This window comes from Manis pentadactyla, chromosome 10, assembly GCF_030020395.1.
Source record: "Manis pentadactyla isolate mManPen7 chromosome 10, mManPen7.hap1, whole genome shotgun sequence".
Classification (NCBI taxonomy): domain Eukaryota; kingdom Metazoa; phylum Chordata; class Mammalia; order Pholidota; family Manidae; genus Manis; species Manis pentadactyla.
This window is the reverse complement of record NC_080028.1, coordinates 125694806-125713131: the sequence shown is the minus strand read 5'-3', so window position 1 is coordinate 125713131 and position 18326 is coordinate 125694806. Positions and strand designations below refer to the sequence as shown.

The 18326-nt window shown below is 53.7% G+C and overlaps 2 protein-coding genes across 8 annotated transcripts in view; both read right to left on the bottom strand.

Moving 5' to 3' along the window:
* The window catches only part of FLYWCH1 (FLYWCH-type zinc finger 1), a 35972-nt gene extending 18466 nt beyond the window's left edge, over positions 1–17506 (bottom strand). For 3 of the 6 annotated variants that reach the window (XR_008992310.1, XM_036920316.2, XM_057487661.1), the window contains exon 1: positions 17350–17506. The gene's annotated coding sequence lies outside the window, so the exon portion shown is untranslated. Of the gene's footprint in view, positions 1–877; positions 993–2606; positions 2871–16440; positions 16539–17349 lie in introns of those variants that run through there. The other 3 variants (XM_036920319.2, XM_057487660.1, XM_036920318.2) reach the window with 3 other exon arrangements.
* On the bottom strand, positions 9968–17489 carry FLYWCH2 (FLYWCH family member 2). Of its 2 annotated transcripts, XM_036920329.2 has the most exons (4): positions 17350–17489; positions 13047–13140; positions 11830–12262; positions 9968–10223 (listed from the first exon to the last, which is right to left on the bottom strand). In XM_036920329.2, exons 3-4 carry the CDS (start codon positions 12158–12160, stop codon positions 10120–10122), a joined length of 435 nt encoding a protein of 144 aa, XP_036776224.2. In that variant the 5' UTR covers positions 12161–12262; positions 13047–13140; positions 17350–17489; the 3' UTR covers positions 9968–10119. The 2 variants fall into 2 exon arrangements, with proteins under 2 accessions (XP_036776224.2, XP_057343649.1); XM_057487666.1 differs by lacking the exon at positions 13047–13140 and having other exon boundaries at positions 17350–17485.
* Positions 17507–18326: the final 820 nt, after the last annotated feature.

Sequence of the window (18326 nt, the reverse complement as noted above, 5' to 3'; positions counted from 1 at the left end):
TGCAAAATGATTCTAGTCTATAGACAATAAATTCTCTCTGTAAATAAATAGAGACATGGAAGTAATAATTCTTCCGACTGGTAGAAGCCAGTTCTGCCCCCATGTGCACATTCATTTCAGTATTCCTGATCCACAGTATCATAGAATCTTCTTTGGATTCTCTTGGAATCTGTTTGTAAGACATTACTGGCTCTTTGATTCATGAGTTAAGTAAAAGATTTCATACGTGGTCATTTTATATCTGTAGGAAAGAGTTCTATTTCCTTTGTTTTGGTCTAAGGCTCTGCTTTTCAAATTGCCCTGGTCATTGGTCCTATAATCTTTGGATTCCAGTCTGCAATTTTTAAAATTACATAGGAAATATCAATCTTCAATGCATGTAATAAAAGTATCATTTTATGAAACTTTTATTCATTATACACATATATATATTCAAGGTAGATTTAAAGGTATTTTCTTACTTTGGCCATTGTTCTGAGGTAAATACTTGAGCCCTAATGTGTTCATTTTGTAATAGTCAATACATTTATTTTTCCTCAGTAAATTTGTTGAGTGACTGGAGGATTCTTAGGTCAGGCAGATGTAAATGGGAAGTTCAAGAGCCCCACTTTGTGGCTCGTCCTGCTACTATCCTCATTCCCCTCTCCCCAAGCTGAGGGCTGAGGTCAGAGTGGTTGAGTTCAGTACTCAGAAGGCCTGCTCTGACACGGCTGTCCTGCTGGTGGTCCCAAAGGGCTCAGGGTAAACACAACATCCAAGAGACACAATACTACAAACTGCTAAGTGCCTCTCAGACACCCTGGGTCCAAGCCCTAATCCATAAGGTCCTGAAAGACAGAGCTTCACTCAGCAGCTGATGGCAGATCAATGAAATTACCTTCACACACGAGAGTGAGAACCACCAGCATCAGCTCCCAGCACAAGGCTCCTCAGTGCTGGCCTGCTAGGGGGAGACCTGGGGCGAATTGCTTCACTCCTCTGGGCTGACTCACCTGTGAAACGGGAAAAATGACAGGTGAGGTATTACACGCAAAATCATCATATAAGGGCATGGAGTTCTTCATCCAGGTCCAACAGGGTCCTGAGGGGCAGGAGCGGGAGGAACAGAGTCCTAATGTTTGGAAGCTTCTGGATGATTCCCACTGCTGTCCCTTCACCCCAGGGATCTATGAGGGCTGGAGGCGGGCACTGACAGGCCCATGAACCCCCGTGTCCTAGGTGCCTACGGGAATTATGCCCGGGAGAGGCTGCAGGTGGCAGTGATCCCCCAAAGATTAAGGCGTGCTGTTCTAAAGCAGGGCTTCTCACCTGCAGCACCACTGGCGTTCTGCATAACATACTTCGTGGTGGGGGTCTGCCTGTGAATGAGGGATGTTTAGCACCATCCCTGACCTCTGCCTGCTAGATGCCAGTAGCACCATGTTCTGACATCCAACATTGCTGAAAGCCCCCTGAGAACCACTGCTCCAAAGGAACTTAGAGACGCAGAGGGCACAGACAGGGAGATGCCAGCTAAGGGTACTCCTGGCTCCCAGTCCTCCAGACCCCTGTGATCAGAGCCTTAGCTGTCTTTGCTCCTCTCCCACCAGGCCACTGAATCCTCGGATTGAGTCCTCTCCATGCCCCATGCACCATCTCCCACACCTCCCTCCACATCCCGCAGGGCTCAGATCCCCATCACCTCCTTCATGTTCTTCCCATCAGGCCATTCCAATTCTCCCTACGCATGCCCGCAGGTTAATCTCCCTAACGCTCAACTTTTAATCATCTCTCTCCCCAGTAAAAATCGTCTGCATCTGGTTATAAACACAATCTAGCCTTAACCTCATACCTGTCTCTTGCCCAAGTCTGCCTAGAAGCTTTTGGAAGAGGAACAAGAAAATCAAACCAGAAAATTCAAATCAAGTCCTGGGAATGATTTTGGCCCTGAAAAGCAGAAATATCAAAATATTAAACATACACCCTTTCTTTGGAACTGACGGTTCCGCGTGGTTATACGATTGGAGCTCAGCATCCTCAAAGGCAAAGAGTAAACCCAGCGAATGCCTGTCGGCCAAAGCAAGGGCTTCAATCTATGGGCAGAGCCACTGCGCCCTGAAATCAGTGTAATGGGTCAGCAGTCATCTTTTGGAATGGAAGGACGGGACTGGACAGATTAGAGCACAATAGGACAGAACAGCTGCGGAGACGGGCTGCATGGCGCGACGTCAGGGCGGTACCTCCCTCTAAGCTTATGCACAAGGGCTCATGTAAAACATTTCTGAGCGTAGGTTGACTCAAAAAACTTTGGAAAGTCACAACGAGCAATCTACAGAATCAGAAACGGAAGGAGGGTGTAACAGCACAAACTGCAAGGTCACCGGGACCTGCAGAGCCCCGCGGGTGGCACGCGGGTGTCGGGGTTCCGTCCCGGGTCGGGGGGCTGGCGGAGAAAGGAGGCGCGTCTCGGGTGCAGGGATGCGCCGGGATGTGGAGGCGCCGCGACGCAGGGCCGGAGACGCCCCCAGCATCGCAGCAGCAGCCCTCGGCGCCCCCGGGAGGGTCCGGCCGGCGCGCGACCACGCCGTGGGACTCGGCCCCTCCCTCCCGCTGGGGCCCGTCCTCACCGGGCACCGGCCGGGCGGCGACGGCAGCGGGGCCCTCCCTCTCCGGCGACCCAGCCGCAGCGGGTCCTTTGGCCTCGGCCGCTGCAAGCACGGGCGTCGACCTCCCAGCCCAGGCCGCACTGGCCAGCGCAACCCCGGGCTCACTCCCCGCCCCCACCTGCCCTCCGGGAGCGAGCCCGTGCCCGCGCGCGCCGCCCGCTGGCCGTCGGGAGCGCGCGCCATCCCCCCACCCCCTCGGGGGAGACGGCCTCGGAACGCCCAGTGGGCTCCCAGCGAGCATGCGCAGCACGGCTGCGGTAGCGGGGGTGGAGGCGTTCCTTGGGCAAGCTCCACTTCTCCCGGTCTTCTGTCTGCGGTTCGTAGCTCGGGGTCTGACCAATCCGCGCTGGGGGGAGGGGCAAGAGCTCGCGAAAGTGGCGGGGCAAGACCGGGATTGGGCGGCGGCCACGGGGGCGGAGCGTCGGTCGGACCTGTGGGTTGGACTGGATCCTGGGCAGGGCGCTCTCAGACAAGAGAGTCGGGGCTTCATTGAACCCCCAGACCTTTCCCAGAATTTGACTCCGAGCTCAGTAGTCGGTGGCATTTATTTAAATGCATCCTTAGGCCGGCCATGTACCTTAGTTACCTTAGCCAGAAGAAGGAAATTTCTTCTGCACCTCATTGAAACCTTCAAATGGCCCCACCCAAATGCTGAGCCAATTTGAGATTCAAAGTCTATAATAGCGAATTATAATTTTGAATACAATAAGAATCCGTGTATGGATACTGATGTAGATAAGTAATGGGGAGAAGGGAAAGCCCTTTCTTAAAGTACAAAGCCAACTAAAAACTGCAGAAGGAATGATGAAGAAAATCACCATTTGGCCACCATCCTAAAAAAGTAAGTGACTTGTGCAAAAATAATTGGTGGCCTTTGGAGGGTGAAACTTAACAAGAAACTAGAATTAACATAATTCTAAATTCTAAAGTGTCTCTCCACAAGATGCTTATTAATTACAAAGGAAAAATATGGACATTACAGTACAGAAATGGTTCTCTAAGTGTGGTTTGGAGGGTCCTGGAGGACTTCTGGAATACTCCAAAGGACTTGTGATGTCGTACAGGTTGAATGATAAAGCACATACAAGAACTTGTAGTCTTTCCCTAGGCCTACATTAAAAATTTTGCAAAAATGTAAAACAATGCCATTCTTCTTTTTAAATTTCTTTATTGTGGAAAATAAAGTAATTTTTCATAAAAACACATTAACACATAAAAGGTTATTATTCTTTTTTGGTAACAACCTTGAGATATAGTTCACATACCATACAATCACCCATTTAAAGTGTACAATTCAATGGATTTTAGTGTTTACAGGGATGTAAGGACATCACCACAATCCATTTTAGAACATTTTCATCATTCTAAAAGTAAACCTTCAGTCATCACTTCCAAGTCCCCCACCCTCCCACCCTAAGCAAATATTAATCTACTTTTCCTCTCTATAGATTTGCCTGTCCTGGACATTTCACATAAATGGAATCATACAGTATGTGTTTTTGTGTGTGTCTGGCTTCTTTCATACTGTTTTCAAAGTTAATCTATGTTGTAGCATACAGCTGTACTTTACTCCTTTCTATGGCCAAAGAGTACTGCCTTATATGGATATACTACAATTTGTTTATCCATTCATCTGATGGTGGACATTGGTCTTGTTTACACTTTTTGGCTACTATGAATACTGCTGCTATGAACATTGATGTACAAATTTCTGTGTGAACATGTATTTTCAGTTCTTTTGGGTATACACCTAGGAGTAGAATAGCTGGTGTAACCAAGTGAACAACCTTGGCATCTCTGCCTTCATTATTGTATCCATCACTTTTGCTACCTTAATCTTTGGGTCTAAGAACTTCTGCTCAGCCCTGCACATATGCTTGTTAATCATCAGAAGGAATCTTGCTCATGCTTAAGATTGGTGCAACCAGTCCCTTACCTGGGGAGATAAAGTATGTACAGAAGTGACAACTGAATTGTCAAGGACTTGTAGGAACATCATGACCAGACCCATGTCACCAAAATGATTGGAGATGACTAACCAAGGACAAGGAGTGTCAGCCCCCTCCCCAGAGGCTTGCTGATGTCCAGATGTCTTAAGTCTATCATCATCTCCTTTCCACAAGCCCTTTCTGTTCCCCACTTCCCTAATATAGAAGCTTGAAATCAATCCTAAGATAAGACGGTTCTTTAGGACATGAGAACACTATCTTCTTGGTCTGCTGGCTTCCAGAATAAAGTCACTTTCAATACCCCAATATCTTCTCTCTCAATTTATTGGCACATCATGTGGTGAGTGGCACAAGCTTGGACTTGATAACACTGGGTCCTGTGGTAACAACTCTATGTTTAACCATTTGAGGGGCTGCCAGACAGTTCTTCCATAGGGTCTGCGGCATTTCACATTCCTACTAGTGGTGTGTGATGGCTCAAATTTCTCCATGTCCTTGTCAACACTTGTTATTATCTGTCTTTCTGATTATACATGCTAGTGGATATGAAGTGGTATCTCATTGTGGTTTTGATTTCCATTTCCTTGAGGCTAATGATGTTAAGCCTCTTCTCATATGCTTATTTACTACTGGTGTATCTCCTTTGGAGAAATATCTATTCAGACCTTTGCCTGTGATAAAATTAGGTTGTTATTTTATTATTGAGGATAAGAGTTCTTTCTATATTGTAGATGTAAGTCCCTTATCAGACAAATGATTTGCAAAAACTTTTCCCGATTCTGTGGGTTGTCTTTTCATTTCAATACCTCCAGTTGAAACGGTGTCCTTTGAAGCACAAAAGTTCTTAATTTTGATGATGTCCAATTCATGAGTTTTATTTATTTTGTTTATTCTTCTTTTGATGTCACACCTAAGAAATCACTGCCTAATCCAAGTTCATAAATATTTACCTCTATGCACTTTAAGAGTTCTATAGTTTACCTCTTACATCTAAGTCTTATACCTGTTTTGAGTTATTTTGCACATGGTGTGAGGTAGGGCTCCAACTTCATTCTTTTGCAGGTGGATATCCTAGTTGTCCCAGTGCCATTTGTTGAAAAGACTATTCTTTCCTCCATTTAATTATTTTGGCACCCTTGTTGAAAATCAATTGCCCATAAATGTGTGGATTTACTTCTGGACTCTCAATTATATTCCACTGATCTTGGCAATCTCTATGTCAGTACCACATGGCTTTGATTACTGTTGTTTTGCAGGACGTTTAAAATCCGAGTGTGAGTCCTCCAACTTTTTCAGGATGGTTTTGGCTGTCCTGAGTCCCATGAGTTTCCAGTTGTCTTCCCTGTCAATCTTTTTGAAAATGAATTATTTCAAGTATTACATGGAGAAAAAAAAACATTTCACAGCAATTGTTTTCATATATTCCTGCGTTTTCCACTTCTCTACGTTGTAAACATCCCCCTGCACTATAAGTTTATTTTACATGTAATTGACTTCATAATTTATTTTCCTATTAGAGATTTCATTTCTAAATTTCACTATTATAAACATTGTTGCTGTGACTGACTGTATTCCTAACATTTGGGGAGTCTGGGTGACAAATACGTGGTAATACTTTGTACATTTCTCGCAGCTTTCCTGTAAGTGTGAAATTACGTCAAAATAAAACGTCAGATAAACAAAAATACCCACCCTTTTGGAGTCCCGGAGGGGAGAGCAGCTTCTCTAACATACCACTCTAGCCCACTGGTCCAGCACTGGGCCATAGGCCCAGCCCCACGCACAGCGCACAGCCACCGGACCCTTGTCATTCCCTGACGAGCCTGCGCAGTGGGGACCCGAATGCTCCGGCGCGGGGAGCCGCGGGGCCGGGGCGCTGCTCTCTTGGATTCCTGACGAGTGGCGGCCGCAGCGGCCCCGGCGTCATCCACGCTGACGCCCGCCGGGCTCCACTCCTGCGCGGGGTCCCGGGCCCTCCGCTCGCCGCGACCTCCGCAACCCCGCGGGGACCCCTCCCTCCGTGCACTCCCCTTCGCCTGGACGGAGCCCCCAGTCTTCCGGCTGCGTGTCCTCGGAAAACCCTTAGAAAGCCGCGGGCTCCCCGGACACCCTCCCCTCCGCCTCCCTCCCGCGGCTCTGAAGCTGGGGCTGGAAGTTCCCCCGGGCTCCGGGCAGGTGCAGGTGCAGGTCTCCCGGGGCCCGCCGGCCCTGGGCCTCCGGCTCTTCCTCGATATCGGGGCCCTTCCATTCGCGTCCCACGCGCGGCTCCGCGCTGCCCCTGCCCTCGGGGTCCTGCTCCCCTGCACCTCTCCGCCCATCGTCGCACTCGGCTCTTAGGGGCACAACTGCTCGAAGACCCGGCTCTGGGGTGAGGATGGGGGGCCCACAGCTGGGCTGGGGGGCGGGCGAGGAGCCGTGGGAACAGTGAGGTAGGCGGCCCCCTGGGAGCGGTGGGCGCGGCGGGGAACAGAACGCAGGGGGCAGGGCCGCTCCTGTGCGGGTGGGGGCCGTGCAGGGAAGTCCCGCTCGCGTCTCCCCGTCGCCGCCAGCTGCCGGGAGGTCACCGAGGGATCCTCCCCGTCCGATCCAGTCCCCGGCCGGCAGAAGGCCGTTCGAGTCGGTGCTCGGTCCTCGGTGTTCAAGGGCCCGGCAAGGGTGCTGGGGGCCTGGGGTACCGCGGCCCTCGCGGGCTGGGGATCCGGGAGGCGCCCGGCCCGCCATTGAGCCCGCGCGCGCCCCCTCCCGGCCGCCGGGAGCATCGACCTCCGAGTCTGGTCAGGTGCGGATCCGAGGAAGCGGGACACCTGCGCTCCCCACTGACCCGGGAAAACGCAACCTCCCGGAAAGAACACAAGGACAGGCACAGGGCGGGTCCCAGCGGTGTGCCCACAGAGTGGGGCGTCGGGTGCCGTCATCACTATTACTTTTTCATAATAGCGCTGGTTGTTGGCAGGGATGCCTGAGGGGATTGTTCACAGGCCTGGACGGGACGGTAGTTGTCGCGTCCTACCGGGGAGCAGCCATCTCGCTTCTGGATTCGTCCTAGGAAAGCCCAGGGCTATTTAAAGGATAGTTAACGATCTGGAGAAGCCGGGATGACCCGGCGATCGGAATCGCTGGGACAGATGGTCACCTGTCCTGCAGCGGTATGTTGTGCTGCCAGAGAACAATGCTGTAAAGACATCTGTAATATGTGAAGAAAAACATGTGAGCTGCATCATCCCCGTTTTCTGAGTCTAAAACATGTAGCAGACTTATCTCTAGATAGTGGAACTACTGGAGAGATTTGTAATATTTTTCATAACAGTATTTCTATTGATTTTAATAACCATGAATTACTTTTTTTAAGCTTTAACAAAAGACCAATACAATTTATTTTTTGAGAGGAAATGTGTGGTATTTTACTTTTTATCCCCATCATAATTAATGCCCACCCACCCGCCAGAGAGTCGGGAAACCCGGAGCTGGCATCCGACCTCGGAGGGTTTTCCGCTCGGTCCCTGGTGGGAGCCCTCTCCTCACGGGGACACATCGTCCAGGAGGAAGCCACAGTACGACACTGAACGGTCATTTCCCATGGACCCCTTCTCCCGGATTCTCCCCCGGGGGGGGGCACTGTCAGCCGGGCAGGCCAGGCCTCAGTCCCCTCCAGCGCGCTTCCCCTCCCCCCCCTGACCTGCAGCTGCAGGGGCCTCCTGTCAGCACCCACTTGGACCCTCCGGTCCATGCTCAGGGGCCCCGGGGTTTCTCTCCTCCGCAAGAATCCTCTCCTGCCTCCCGCTACCCATGATGAACCTGGAACCCTCACGTGGCCTTCGGGCCTGCAGGCCCTGAGCCACCAGCTTCTGCCCACCACTCCCCCCTTGCTGGCCTTCCTGCCCGACTCCCGTGCCCCAGGCCCACCCTCCTCACCCGTTAACTCCCGCCATGGGGCTTCCTCGGCTGTGCCCCCAGAGTCCCACTGCATTAGTCCCCTGTCGTAAGCAGAGGGCCACCTGGCCTTCTCCTGGGCAGCCCGTAGCCCCAGTTCTCACAGACTCGTAGGCAGAAGTTCGTGTTTCCTGTGAGGATCAGGAAGGCCAGGGCTGTGATCTGTTTACCACTGGCTCCCCACCAGACATTAAGGCCCTCAAGAGGGGAGAGGGTGGTAAGGCGGGCAATGGAGAAGGGAGGAGGGGGAGGGAGGGAAGGGGCAGGGAGGGGGACAAGGACCAGCACAGGGAGGGTCCGACGTCTCAGATCTGCCTGGCGGGGAACACCCGGTCCTGCCTGCCTGCCCGCCTGCTCCCCACCTTCCCACGGGTGGTGCCCCACCATCACACCTTAACCCCTGAGCAGCTCCTCACCTTCTTGGCATCTGACAGACCAGCCCACCAAAAGGATGACTCAGACCCTCAGGAAAGGAGAAACATGGTGGGCAATGGGGATCTTTTTAAATACAGAAGACAGAGAGTTCTTCACATCACGGGCACAGCTACACTGCAGACCACCACGATGTGAGAATAACTGCGAAATGGGGAGGCAGGGGAGGAAAACGCGCTGAGTGGTTCTTCCGAGGAGTTGATAGATGGTGATTAAATCTGGAGTGTGATGTTTAAAAACATAAGGCCTCTAAACTCTACCTTTCAAAAATAATCTGTCTCCTTTTGCCCAGTGGCAGCTTTCAAAGGAGAAGAAACTCAAGGGTGAAGCCACTGGAAGCTGAAAGCTTTTCCGCAGGGCCTCCCCAGGGCCCTGACTTCTGGGGGAAGGAGAGTATCTGTGTGTGTGCTCCGTCTGGCCTCCTCTGGCAGGGTGGTCCCCCAGGGGCCTGGGGAGGGGTTCGGGTTCCCAGGAGTCTGCCTCAGCCCCCAAGCCACCTGGAAGGCACATGAAGGGGCATCATATGCTTCTGGGGCAGCCCCCACACCCCCTCAGCAGAACCCTGGGCAGCCACGAAGGGCAGCACCCCTGTGCAGGGGTGGGGGCTGTGGGGCTGCATGGCTGGGTGGGGGTGAGCCTTCTGTGGATCCAGCAGGAGCACTGAGGCGCTGGGACAGGCCCTGGAGGGAGCTAGGGAGGGGTGGGGCAGCTTCCAGGCATAGGCCTGGTGGCCTCACTGCCCCTGTTCATGCCAAGACCAGCAGGAAGGGGACACCTCAGAGACCCCACCTAGTCTCTGGACCAGTGGCTGGTTCTCCAGGCTGAGGGGACCCGGCACGTGAGGCCCTGGGGGATGGAGGCCCTGGGAGAGCCCCCTGAATCTGAGAGATGGCCCAGGCCAGGGGAAGGGCCAGGCAATCTGGAGGGGAGGTGGGTCTGGTGGTGGTGGGTTTGGAGCTGGGTCTCAAAGGATCCAGAATCCTGGAGTTTTAAAAACCTGTCCATCACACAGACTTTTATTCTTTTTTTAATTTTTTTTTCTGCTTACAAAAGTAACTTATGCTCAATCTGAAAATATTTACATGTTGAGAGTGAAAGTCAGTTGGCGACTGGGCCACAGCCAAGTTCACTAATCCAGTGAGGACACGCTGCAGTTGTCGGGGTTACGGGGCCTCGGTGGGCACCATGGGGTCCTTGGTGGGCTCCTCCCTACCCACCATGGGACTGGGGGCAGGCCACCCTGCCAACCTTCCATCTTCCTTTCCATCTGGAAGAGAAGGGGGTGGGTCAGGCTGGTGTCAAAGGGAAAAGGAGGGGTGGGTGACGGGTCTGGAGTTCTCAGCCCACCAGGGGGTGTGCTGGGCCTCTGTGGCACTGCTGACCTAGAGAAGTAATGACCAACTCCAAGGACATGCTCCCACAGGCAGCCAGCCCAGGGGCACAGGACCACTGCTGGGAAACTCCGAACCAAACCTGGGGAGCCTGCTGCTATCTTCTCCCCTTGGCCTGGGCTGGGGCAAGAGGTGGGCAAGGCTGTGCCCCAGGCACAGAGCTAGACAGGGAGGGAGGCTGATGGGGTTGTTGACTGGCCAGAGGCAACTGCCTGGGGGAGTCGCAGGGTTTGAGACATGACCCTTGCTCTCTCTCCATCTGAGGAAGGGTGGCTTTGTTCCAATTCTCCACAGTCACCATGTGGGGTGTGGCCCCAGAGCCCAGACAGATCTGAGGAGTGAGCAGAGGTCTCAGACCCAGTGGAAGGGACCCTGGAGATGGCCCATCCCATCGAGCTCAGTGGGAAGAATGGGCCCTAAACCAGATGCTTCCCACCCCAGCCTCCACAGGAGCCAGGTGGTGGTCCTCCCGAGCCCTGCCTCCCCACATGTCAGGGGGCCAGCACCCCCAGCCCTGGGAAGGCAGGAGCAGAAGGTGGGCAGAGGAGGCACCTGGAGCAGGTCTGGCTGGTACAAACACTCATGCGGGAGCTGGGCACACTGCAGAGGGGCCCCTAGCTCCCAGGAGACGGAAGTCCCCCGGACCCTTTGAGTATTGCTCATGTCCAACAGGTGAAGGAGGCCCAGGAGGCCCTCAGGTTCCCTGAGAACTCCAGGCCTGTGGTTGGGGACACCCCCATTTCAGCTGCTCTGAGGGGCTCTCAGCTCCAGGAAAAGCAGTGGGGTTCCTACCCAAATGACTTCAAGCCACAAACCCCTAAGTTTCCATCAGTAAGATGGGGTCCCCTGCACAGCTCAATGACAGAAGCCAAGAGCCTGCTCCTTTTCTCAGGACTGGCTGCTGGGCCAGGTACCCTGGCCTACTCCAAGGTGGCTACCTGTTCGCAGGCAGCAAATGGAGGCCAACACTGACTTTTATTGTCCCCACCTTCTCAGCAGACCCCACTTACAGGAAGAAACCCCAGCTCATCTCCTCCCCAACTGCTGGGCTTCCCCTCCCCTGAGCACCCTCAGGGCTCTACACCCAAAGATGCATTCATGTTCCAATGTCACCAGCATCAGCTTCATGGAGGGTCTGCTTGGGGCCTCACGCAGACTCTGGCACAGAGACACACCTCCGCAGAACACCAGACCCCAGACACATAAGGGCAGACATGCACAGAAATAGGCCCAGAACCCAGACACACAAGGAATCACACAAATGCACCTAAAGGGACACACAAACTACCCTCCTAGGCGAATACGTGGACAGACAGAACCTTGGCCACACACGCACCCACAGAGATTCATGAGATGTGACATGGACAGAGAAAATACACGCACACACGTTCCCTCCAGGGCCAGCCTAGCCTATCCACCTCCTGGCCGCCAACTGTATCGAGACCAGCAGGTGTCGCTCACACCCTGGGCCTGGGGCCTCACCTGAGTCCACCTTCCTGCGTTTCTGCTCAGGCCCCTGGGGGGCTGCCTCAATGGCCCGCTCAGCCTCAGGATGGATCTTGAGGAGGGCTTTGGCGAGGGTGGCAGGCCCGGGCACCCCCAGGGACATAATGCAGTGCACACCCTTGCGCTTGGCCCCAGCCACCTTGGCACTGTCTTTGGAAGCTGTCAACAGGACCAGTTTGGAGAACTTTCTGGGCTTCGTGGGGACAGCAGGGACCACATCTGTGCCTGGCTCAGGGGACTCGGGGGAAGGCTCCTGGACGGCTCTCACGCTCTCCCCCTCCTGCTCCCTGGGCTCGGGCAGGGGCATTCCGAGACCGACGGCCCGTCCCCCAGACCCCACTCAGGCCCCAGCCGATGGGTTTCTCCTCCTCTTCCCCGGCAAGGCACCTCGCAGTCCTGGGTCTCCGTCCTAAGGGAAGAGGCAAAATCCCATCAGCGGAGGCTCCCCTGGGCCTGGGACTCAGGAAGGTGGATCTGGGGTGGAAGTCGGGGCAGACAGGGCTGCCCCCATACCCCTGGGGCTGAGAGGCTGGAGGCTGGGGAGGGACCTGAATGGGGCTACAGAACCCAGGCCCGTGCTTCTGCTCGGCCACACCCTCCCTTGACAGCCCTGGGTCCGGCACCTCCTGATTCAAACCCCACTCTCCATCTCTGAAACAGACCAAACACAGGTTCTCCAGGAGCTGCTGGGGCGGCCAAAGGACTGACCGCTGTGAGGTACTGCCAATCCAGGCTGGAGACACTGAGCCTGGGGTGAAGTGTTTGCACGGGTTTGCCATTTAACTTTCGGCCCCGTGCTAGGGAAGTTGGTCATTCTCATTGACCCAGATTACAGGTGGGGACCCGAGAGGCACTGGGCAGCCAGCGTGGCCACAAGGCAGGTCCAGATTCCGTCCCCACGCAGCACCTGGGCACCTGGGCCAGGATAACGGGAACTGGTGCTCCTGAGCACCAGGGGTCGGCGACGAGCACTTTGGGGACATGAGCTCAGGTCACTGATCCTCCCAGAGTGCCCGGTGCCTTTTGCCCTGTGTCACAGGGAGCCCGGGCTAGACCTCCCGGCCCCCTGCAGACCACAGAGGGAAGCCTGGTATGGGAGGCAGGATCTGGACTCAGGTAGACCGTGCCCCACCCCAGGCCGAGGCTCAGGCCCCAGTGCTCAGGAGATGCCAGGGCCCCAGGAGGACAGAGACCTTGTGCCTGAGCCGCGGCTGTCTCCGCTGGGCAGAGACAGGGCTGTGAAGTGGCTGGAGAATTCCCGTCACCGAGGGCTCCTGGGCATCCGGCCTGGGGAAGCAGAAAGGACGGATTACAGGGGCAGGGCTGGCCTGGTGCCCAGGACCCTGGCATGGCCTTTTGTCCGTTGGGGGTGACTGAGTGGTGGATGGGTGGCAGGTTTTTCTCCGTTTTCAGCCCTAAACAGGACTGTAGCCTGGCAGCTGCCTCACCCCTCTGCCCAGGACCCAGGCAGCAGCAAGGCCCATAGTTGCCTTCTTGCTCCTCGACCTGTTTCTCTAACTGGCTTTGCAGTCCTCACTGGGTTTTGGACATTTCTCAAGGCATATGGCTTGAAGGGGCCATGCCCAGCACCCCAGCATTTTCCAAGATACCATCATCTATGAAAGGAGCCTGGTGTGCTAGGCTGGTGGGGGATTGGGGGTGCCCTGTGCCCTGTAAGCCCCCCTCCCTAGTGCCTTGGCCACTAGACACAAAAGCAGAGATCTCTTGGACCGGGACAGGCAGACATGGGGTCAATCCTCAAGGAACTGCTGCCTGGCAAGGAGTTACCTCACCACAGGCACCGGGACTAGGGTTTCACTGTGCCTCCTGCGCCCAGCTCAGCCCTGGGACAACCCAACCTCTGCTCCTCCCATGTGGTCCTTCCCAGTTCTGTCCATGCTGTCCCACAGGATGATGGGTCAGTACTGGGAACTGGGGGAACATGGGGACTGCCACAGAAAAAACACAACCAGTGCCCCCCCTGGCAGGGCCCCTTTGGGCAGGATGGGGTTACCATGGGGAGCCCCGCCCACAGGCCATCCAGCCCCCACACGCTGATTGGCCCAGGTGCCCTACCTCCCTGACACCCGGGCCCCCTGGCTGGTAGGGGATGAAACCTCCCCCGTAATCAGACCTCTTCACACCACATGCAATTAACTCTAAAAGGATCACAGACTTAACTGTAAGAAATAGATAGAACTCTTAAAAAAAGAAAAAAGACAGGAGTAAATCTTTGCAACCTTGGATTAAGCAAAGTTTTCTTTTTTCTTCTTCAAAAAGCTTTTCATTAAAACTACATGCAACCAAAGAAGAAACAGATAAATTGGACTTCATCAAAATTTAAAACTTTGGTGAGTCAAAGGACACCATCAAGAAAGTTCAAAGACGACCCATAGAATGGGAGAAAAATTTTGTCAATCACACATCTGATAAGGGACTTGGATCTGGAATTTGTAACAGACTTTAACAACTCAGTAATAAAAAGACATGCCAATTTAAAAATGGGCAAAGACTCCCAGTAGGCCTTTCTCCAAGATGTACGAATGGCCAGTCAGCACATGAGATGTTTAACATGACTGGTCATAAAGGAAGTTCAGAACAAAACCACAGTGAGATGCTACTTCACACCACTAGGATGGGCATGACGAAACACTCAAAATAGACAATAACAAGTGTCAGTGCAGATGAGGAGAAACTGGATATTCTCATATACTGCTTGTGGGGATGTAAGTAGTGCAGCCACTTTGTAAAACAGTCTGGTGGTTCCTCAAAAGGTTATGCATAGAATTACCACAGGACCCAGCAATTCCACTTTAGTATGTACCCAAGAGAAATGGAAACATACATCTACATAAGGACTTGTACACAGCGGTATTATTGTCACCAAAAGGTGGAAACAGCCCAAATATCCATCAAAGGATGAATGGACAGAGTGTGGCATGGCTATCCAATGGGGTATGATTTGGCAATTTAAAAAAACCCATGCTCCGTGGCTGAACCTTAAAAAGATTATGCAAAGTAAAAGAAGCTGGTCCTCAAAGACCACTGTTGTATGATTTCATTTATATTAAATGCATTAGAGTCTAGAAAATCTACAGAGTAGAGAAATCCATAGCGACAGAAAGCAGATTTGTGGTTGTCTCTGGCTAGGTGTGGGAGGGATGGAGAATGAGAGAATGAGTGACAGCTGGTGGGCTTCAGGTTTCCAGAGAGATAAAAATGTTTTACAACTGATCACGGGGGTGTCTGCACAGCTTTGCGACTATACTAAAGCCACTAAACTGTACAGTGTGAGTGCTATGTGAATCTCAATGAAACTGTTACACATTAGGAAAAAGGGAAATCAAATCTACAACCAGTGGTTCCTGAATTTCACTAGACCTAACACTCTTTAAAAATGCACAGTCTCAGACTACTCCACCCCCAGATTTCTCACAGAGAGGTTCTGGAGAGGGACCTAAGAATCTACTTTTTTTTTTTTAACCAGTACCCCATTTGATTGTGATACGTTGAGAAACATGGAGGATGCTATGAGCCCTCTACTGGAGAAGTCTGTAATTTCTAGTTCGTAGGTTGAACTGTTCTTCAGCTTCTAAACTACAGGGGCACATGTCCTTCCGGCTGGCTAGTCTCTTTCCTGCATTCATCCTTACTTAACCTGGCAATTTATTTTGTAGGTGTGAAGTGAACAGTTGAGAGGCAGCTATTTTAAGCTTAACAAATTTTTTGAAAATTAGATTTTTGCTTAATAATAATAGTTCATGGAATAAACAGAATTTTAAAAAGTGAAGCAGAAAGGAATTAAAAGATCAAAAGGCCTCAGTCTACCTGACATCATTTACTTTACATCCTCCCCCCCAGTACTGCAATCTGATGGTTTGATATCGCCACTGGTCTCCAGGCCCCTCTCACCCTAATGGGCCGCTAGGACACTGTTCTGTATAAAGGAGGTCCAGAAGTGTAAAGGTCGTTTGGTGGAAATCCCAAGTCACTCATTGTTAAGAACAGCAGGAGCCTCTCGCACATCTTGGGAGGCAGAATCATGGTCCCCCAAAGGCTTCTGGGTCCTAATCCCTGGAACCTATAAATATGTCATTTTACAGGGCCATGGCATGAAAGCTACTAGGAGTTATGGGAGGGTATCTTGGATTATCAAATGGGGCCAATCCCAAGGGTCTTACAAAGCAGAAGAGGGAAGCAGAAGTCAGAGAAAATGATGTGATGAAGCAGGGTCAGAGGGATGTGATGTTCCTGGCTTTGAAGATGGAGGGAGGGGGCCATGAGCCAAGGAATGCTGGAGGCCTCTAGAAGCTGGAAAAGACAAAGAAGCTCGCTGTTTCTCCTAAAGCACCAAGAAAGGAACACAGCCTTGCTCACACCTTAATTTTAACCCAGTGAGACCCATGTCAGACTTCTGACCTCCAGAACTGTAAGACTGTTACAAAGCTCTCCTGTTTGAAGCCACTAAATTTGCAGTAATTTGTTACAGCTGCAATAGGTAACTAATATGAAGTCCAATTCCTTGTTGGTGAGGTTCTGAAAGCCAGGAACATTGCCTGGAGGCTGATGACAGATCCAGAGAATTACCTTCATATATATGGGACAGAAATACCATCAATGTTCACCAACTGCTGGGTCCTCAGCCAGGAGGACAGACCCCTTAACCATCTCTGGGCTGGCTGCACCTGTGTAATGGGAATGGTGGCGAATGTAGCAGCGGTTCTTATACCAGGTAGGCAAGAGTGAAGTTGCTTTCAAAAGCTACAGGTGATCCTGACGGCTGCCCCCTCCACAATCACTGTCTCATTCGGTTCAGAGGGAGCTGTGATTGGGCTGCAGGTGGGCTGATAAGCCCGCTCGGGTGTGCAAGCACACATCCTTGCGCGAGATTTTCAAAGCCGCAGTAACCCAGAAAAGATACAGAACTGCTACTCTGTACCATGCAGGGAAGAGCTTCCCCAAAGTGGGAATTCCATGTAATGGCACCTCCTTTTCCCCTCTTCATCACGGCTCGGAATCTTGGTTATTTTTCCTTCTCCTTACCCTGTGTCTCTTGTCACCAGACCTGTCCATGCTGCGCCCAGATGGCCCCAGCTTTCCCTCTCCCGTCATTACCACCACCTCCTGACCAGGCCTCCGGAATGTCTCCGCCGTCCAATACCTCACACCTCCAACTGCCATCCCTGTGGGGACCTCCAGAGCCGTAAGGGCCAGACGGGGTTGGGGCGGGAGCAGTACTGGGGGGACATCCCCCTGGGTGGGGTCAAGGAAAGGCAGACCGATGTGAGGGTGTCGGGGCTCAGTCCCACCCAGGTCGGGGGGAGGGAGAAGCGAGAAGGGAGGCGCGCCGCGGCTGAAGGAGGCGCCGAGACTCAGGGACGGGGACCCCCCACCACAGCATCGCAGCAGCAGCCCTCGGGGTCGGAGCAGAGCCCGGTGGGCGCGCGGCCACGCTGTGAATCCGGACCTCTCCCGCCCGCTGGGGCCCGTCCTCACCGGTCACCTGCCGGGCGGCGACAGCAGCAGGGCCCTCCTTTTCCCGCAAATGAGCGGCGGCGGGTCCTTCAGCCTCCGAGCTTGGGGTCCCCGCCTCGGCTTGGGCAGTCACCTCAAGCTGGGGTCAAGGCGCGAGCATGCGCAATAGGGCCGCGGGGGCCCGCTGCCGGGCGAACTCCGCTTCCTCCAGGGGAGCCGAACCAGGGATCCGACCAATCGGCGCGCGGGGGCGCGTCCAGGCCTCGATAAGGGGCGGGGCCAGTCCGGGATTGGACGACGGCGTCCGGGGGCGGAGCGTCGGCAAGCTTGAGACTTGGCATCAAGTCCGGGGGTGGGAATCTCCCAGCACGAAGGGGTGGGTTTAACTGAGACTCCTGACATCACCTAGGGTTTCATTCCAGCTCCCTGCGAAGGCCGAAGAGTTTGTTTAAAGGCCTCGTTCGCCCCCGTCGCTCATTGAAACCACTGGCATCGCTCAACCCGGCATCCTTGACGGCGCAGCATACTCGCCATCGGTTCCTCCGCGCCCATCTGTTCAGCCCTCGGCCATCGGCCCAGCCCCACGCACAGCGCACAGCCACCGGACCCTTGTCATTCTCTGACCAGCCTGCGCAGTGGGGACCCGAATGTTCCGGCGCGGGGAGCCGCGGGGCCGGGGCGCTGCTCTCCTCGACTCTTGGCGAGTGGCGGCTGCAGCGGCCCCAGCATCATCCAAGCTGAAGCCCGCCGGGCCCCCCACCGGCCCCGCCCGGCCTCCACTCCTGCACGGGGTCCCGGGCCCTCCGCTCGCCGCGACCTCCCCGACCCCGCGGGGACCCCTCCCTCCGTGCACTTCTCTTCGCCAGGCCGGAGCCCCCAGTCTTCCGGCTGCGTGTCCTCGGAAAACCCTTAGAAAGCCGCGCGCTCCCCGGACACCCTTCCCTCCGCCTCCCTCCTGCGGTTTTGAAGCTGGGGCTGGAAGTCCCCCCGGACTCTGG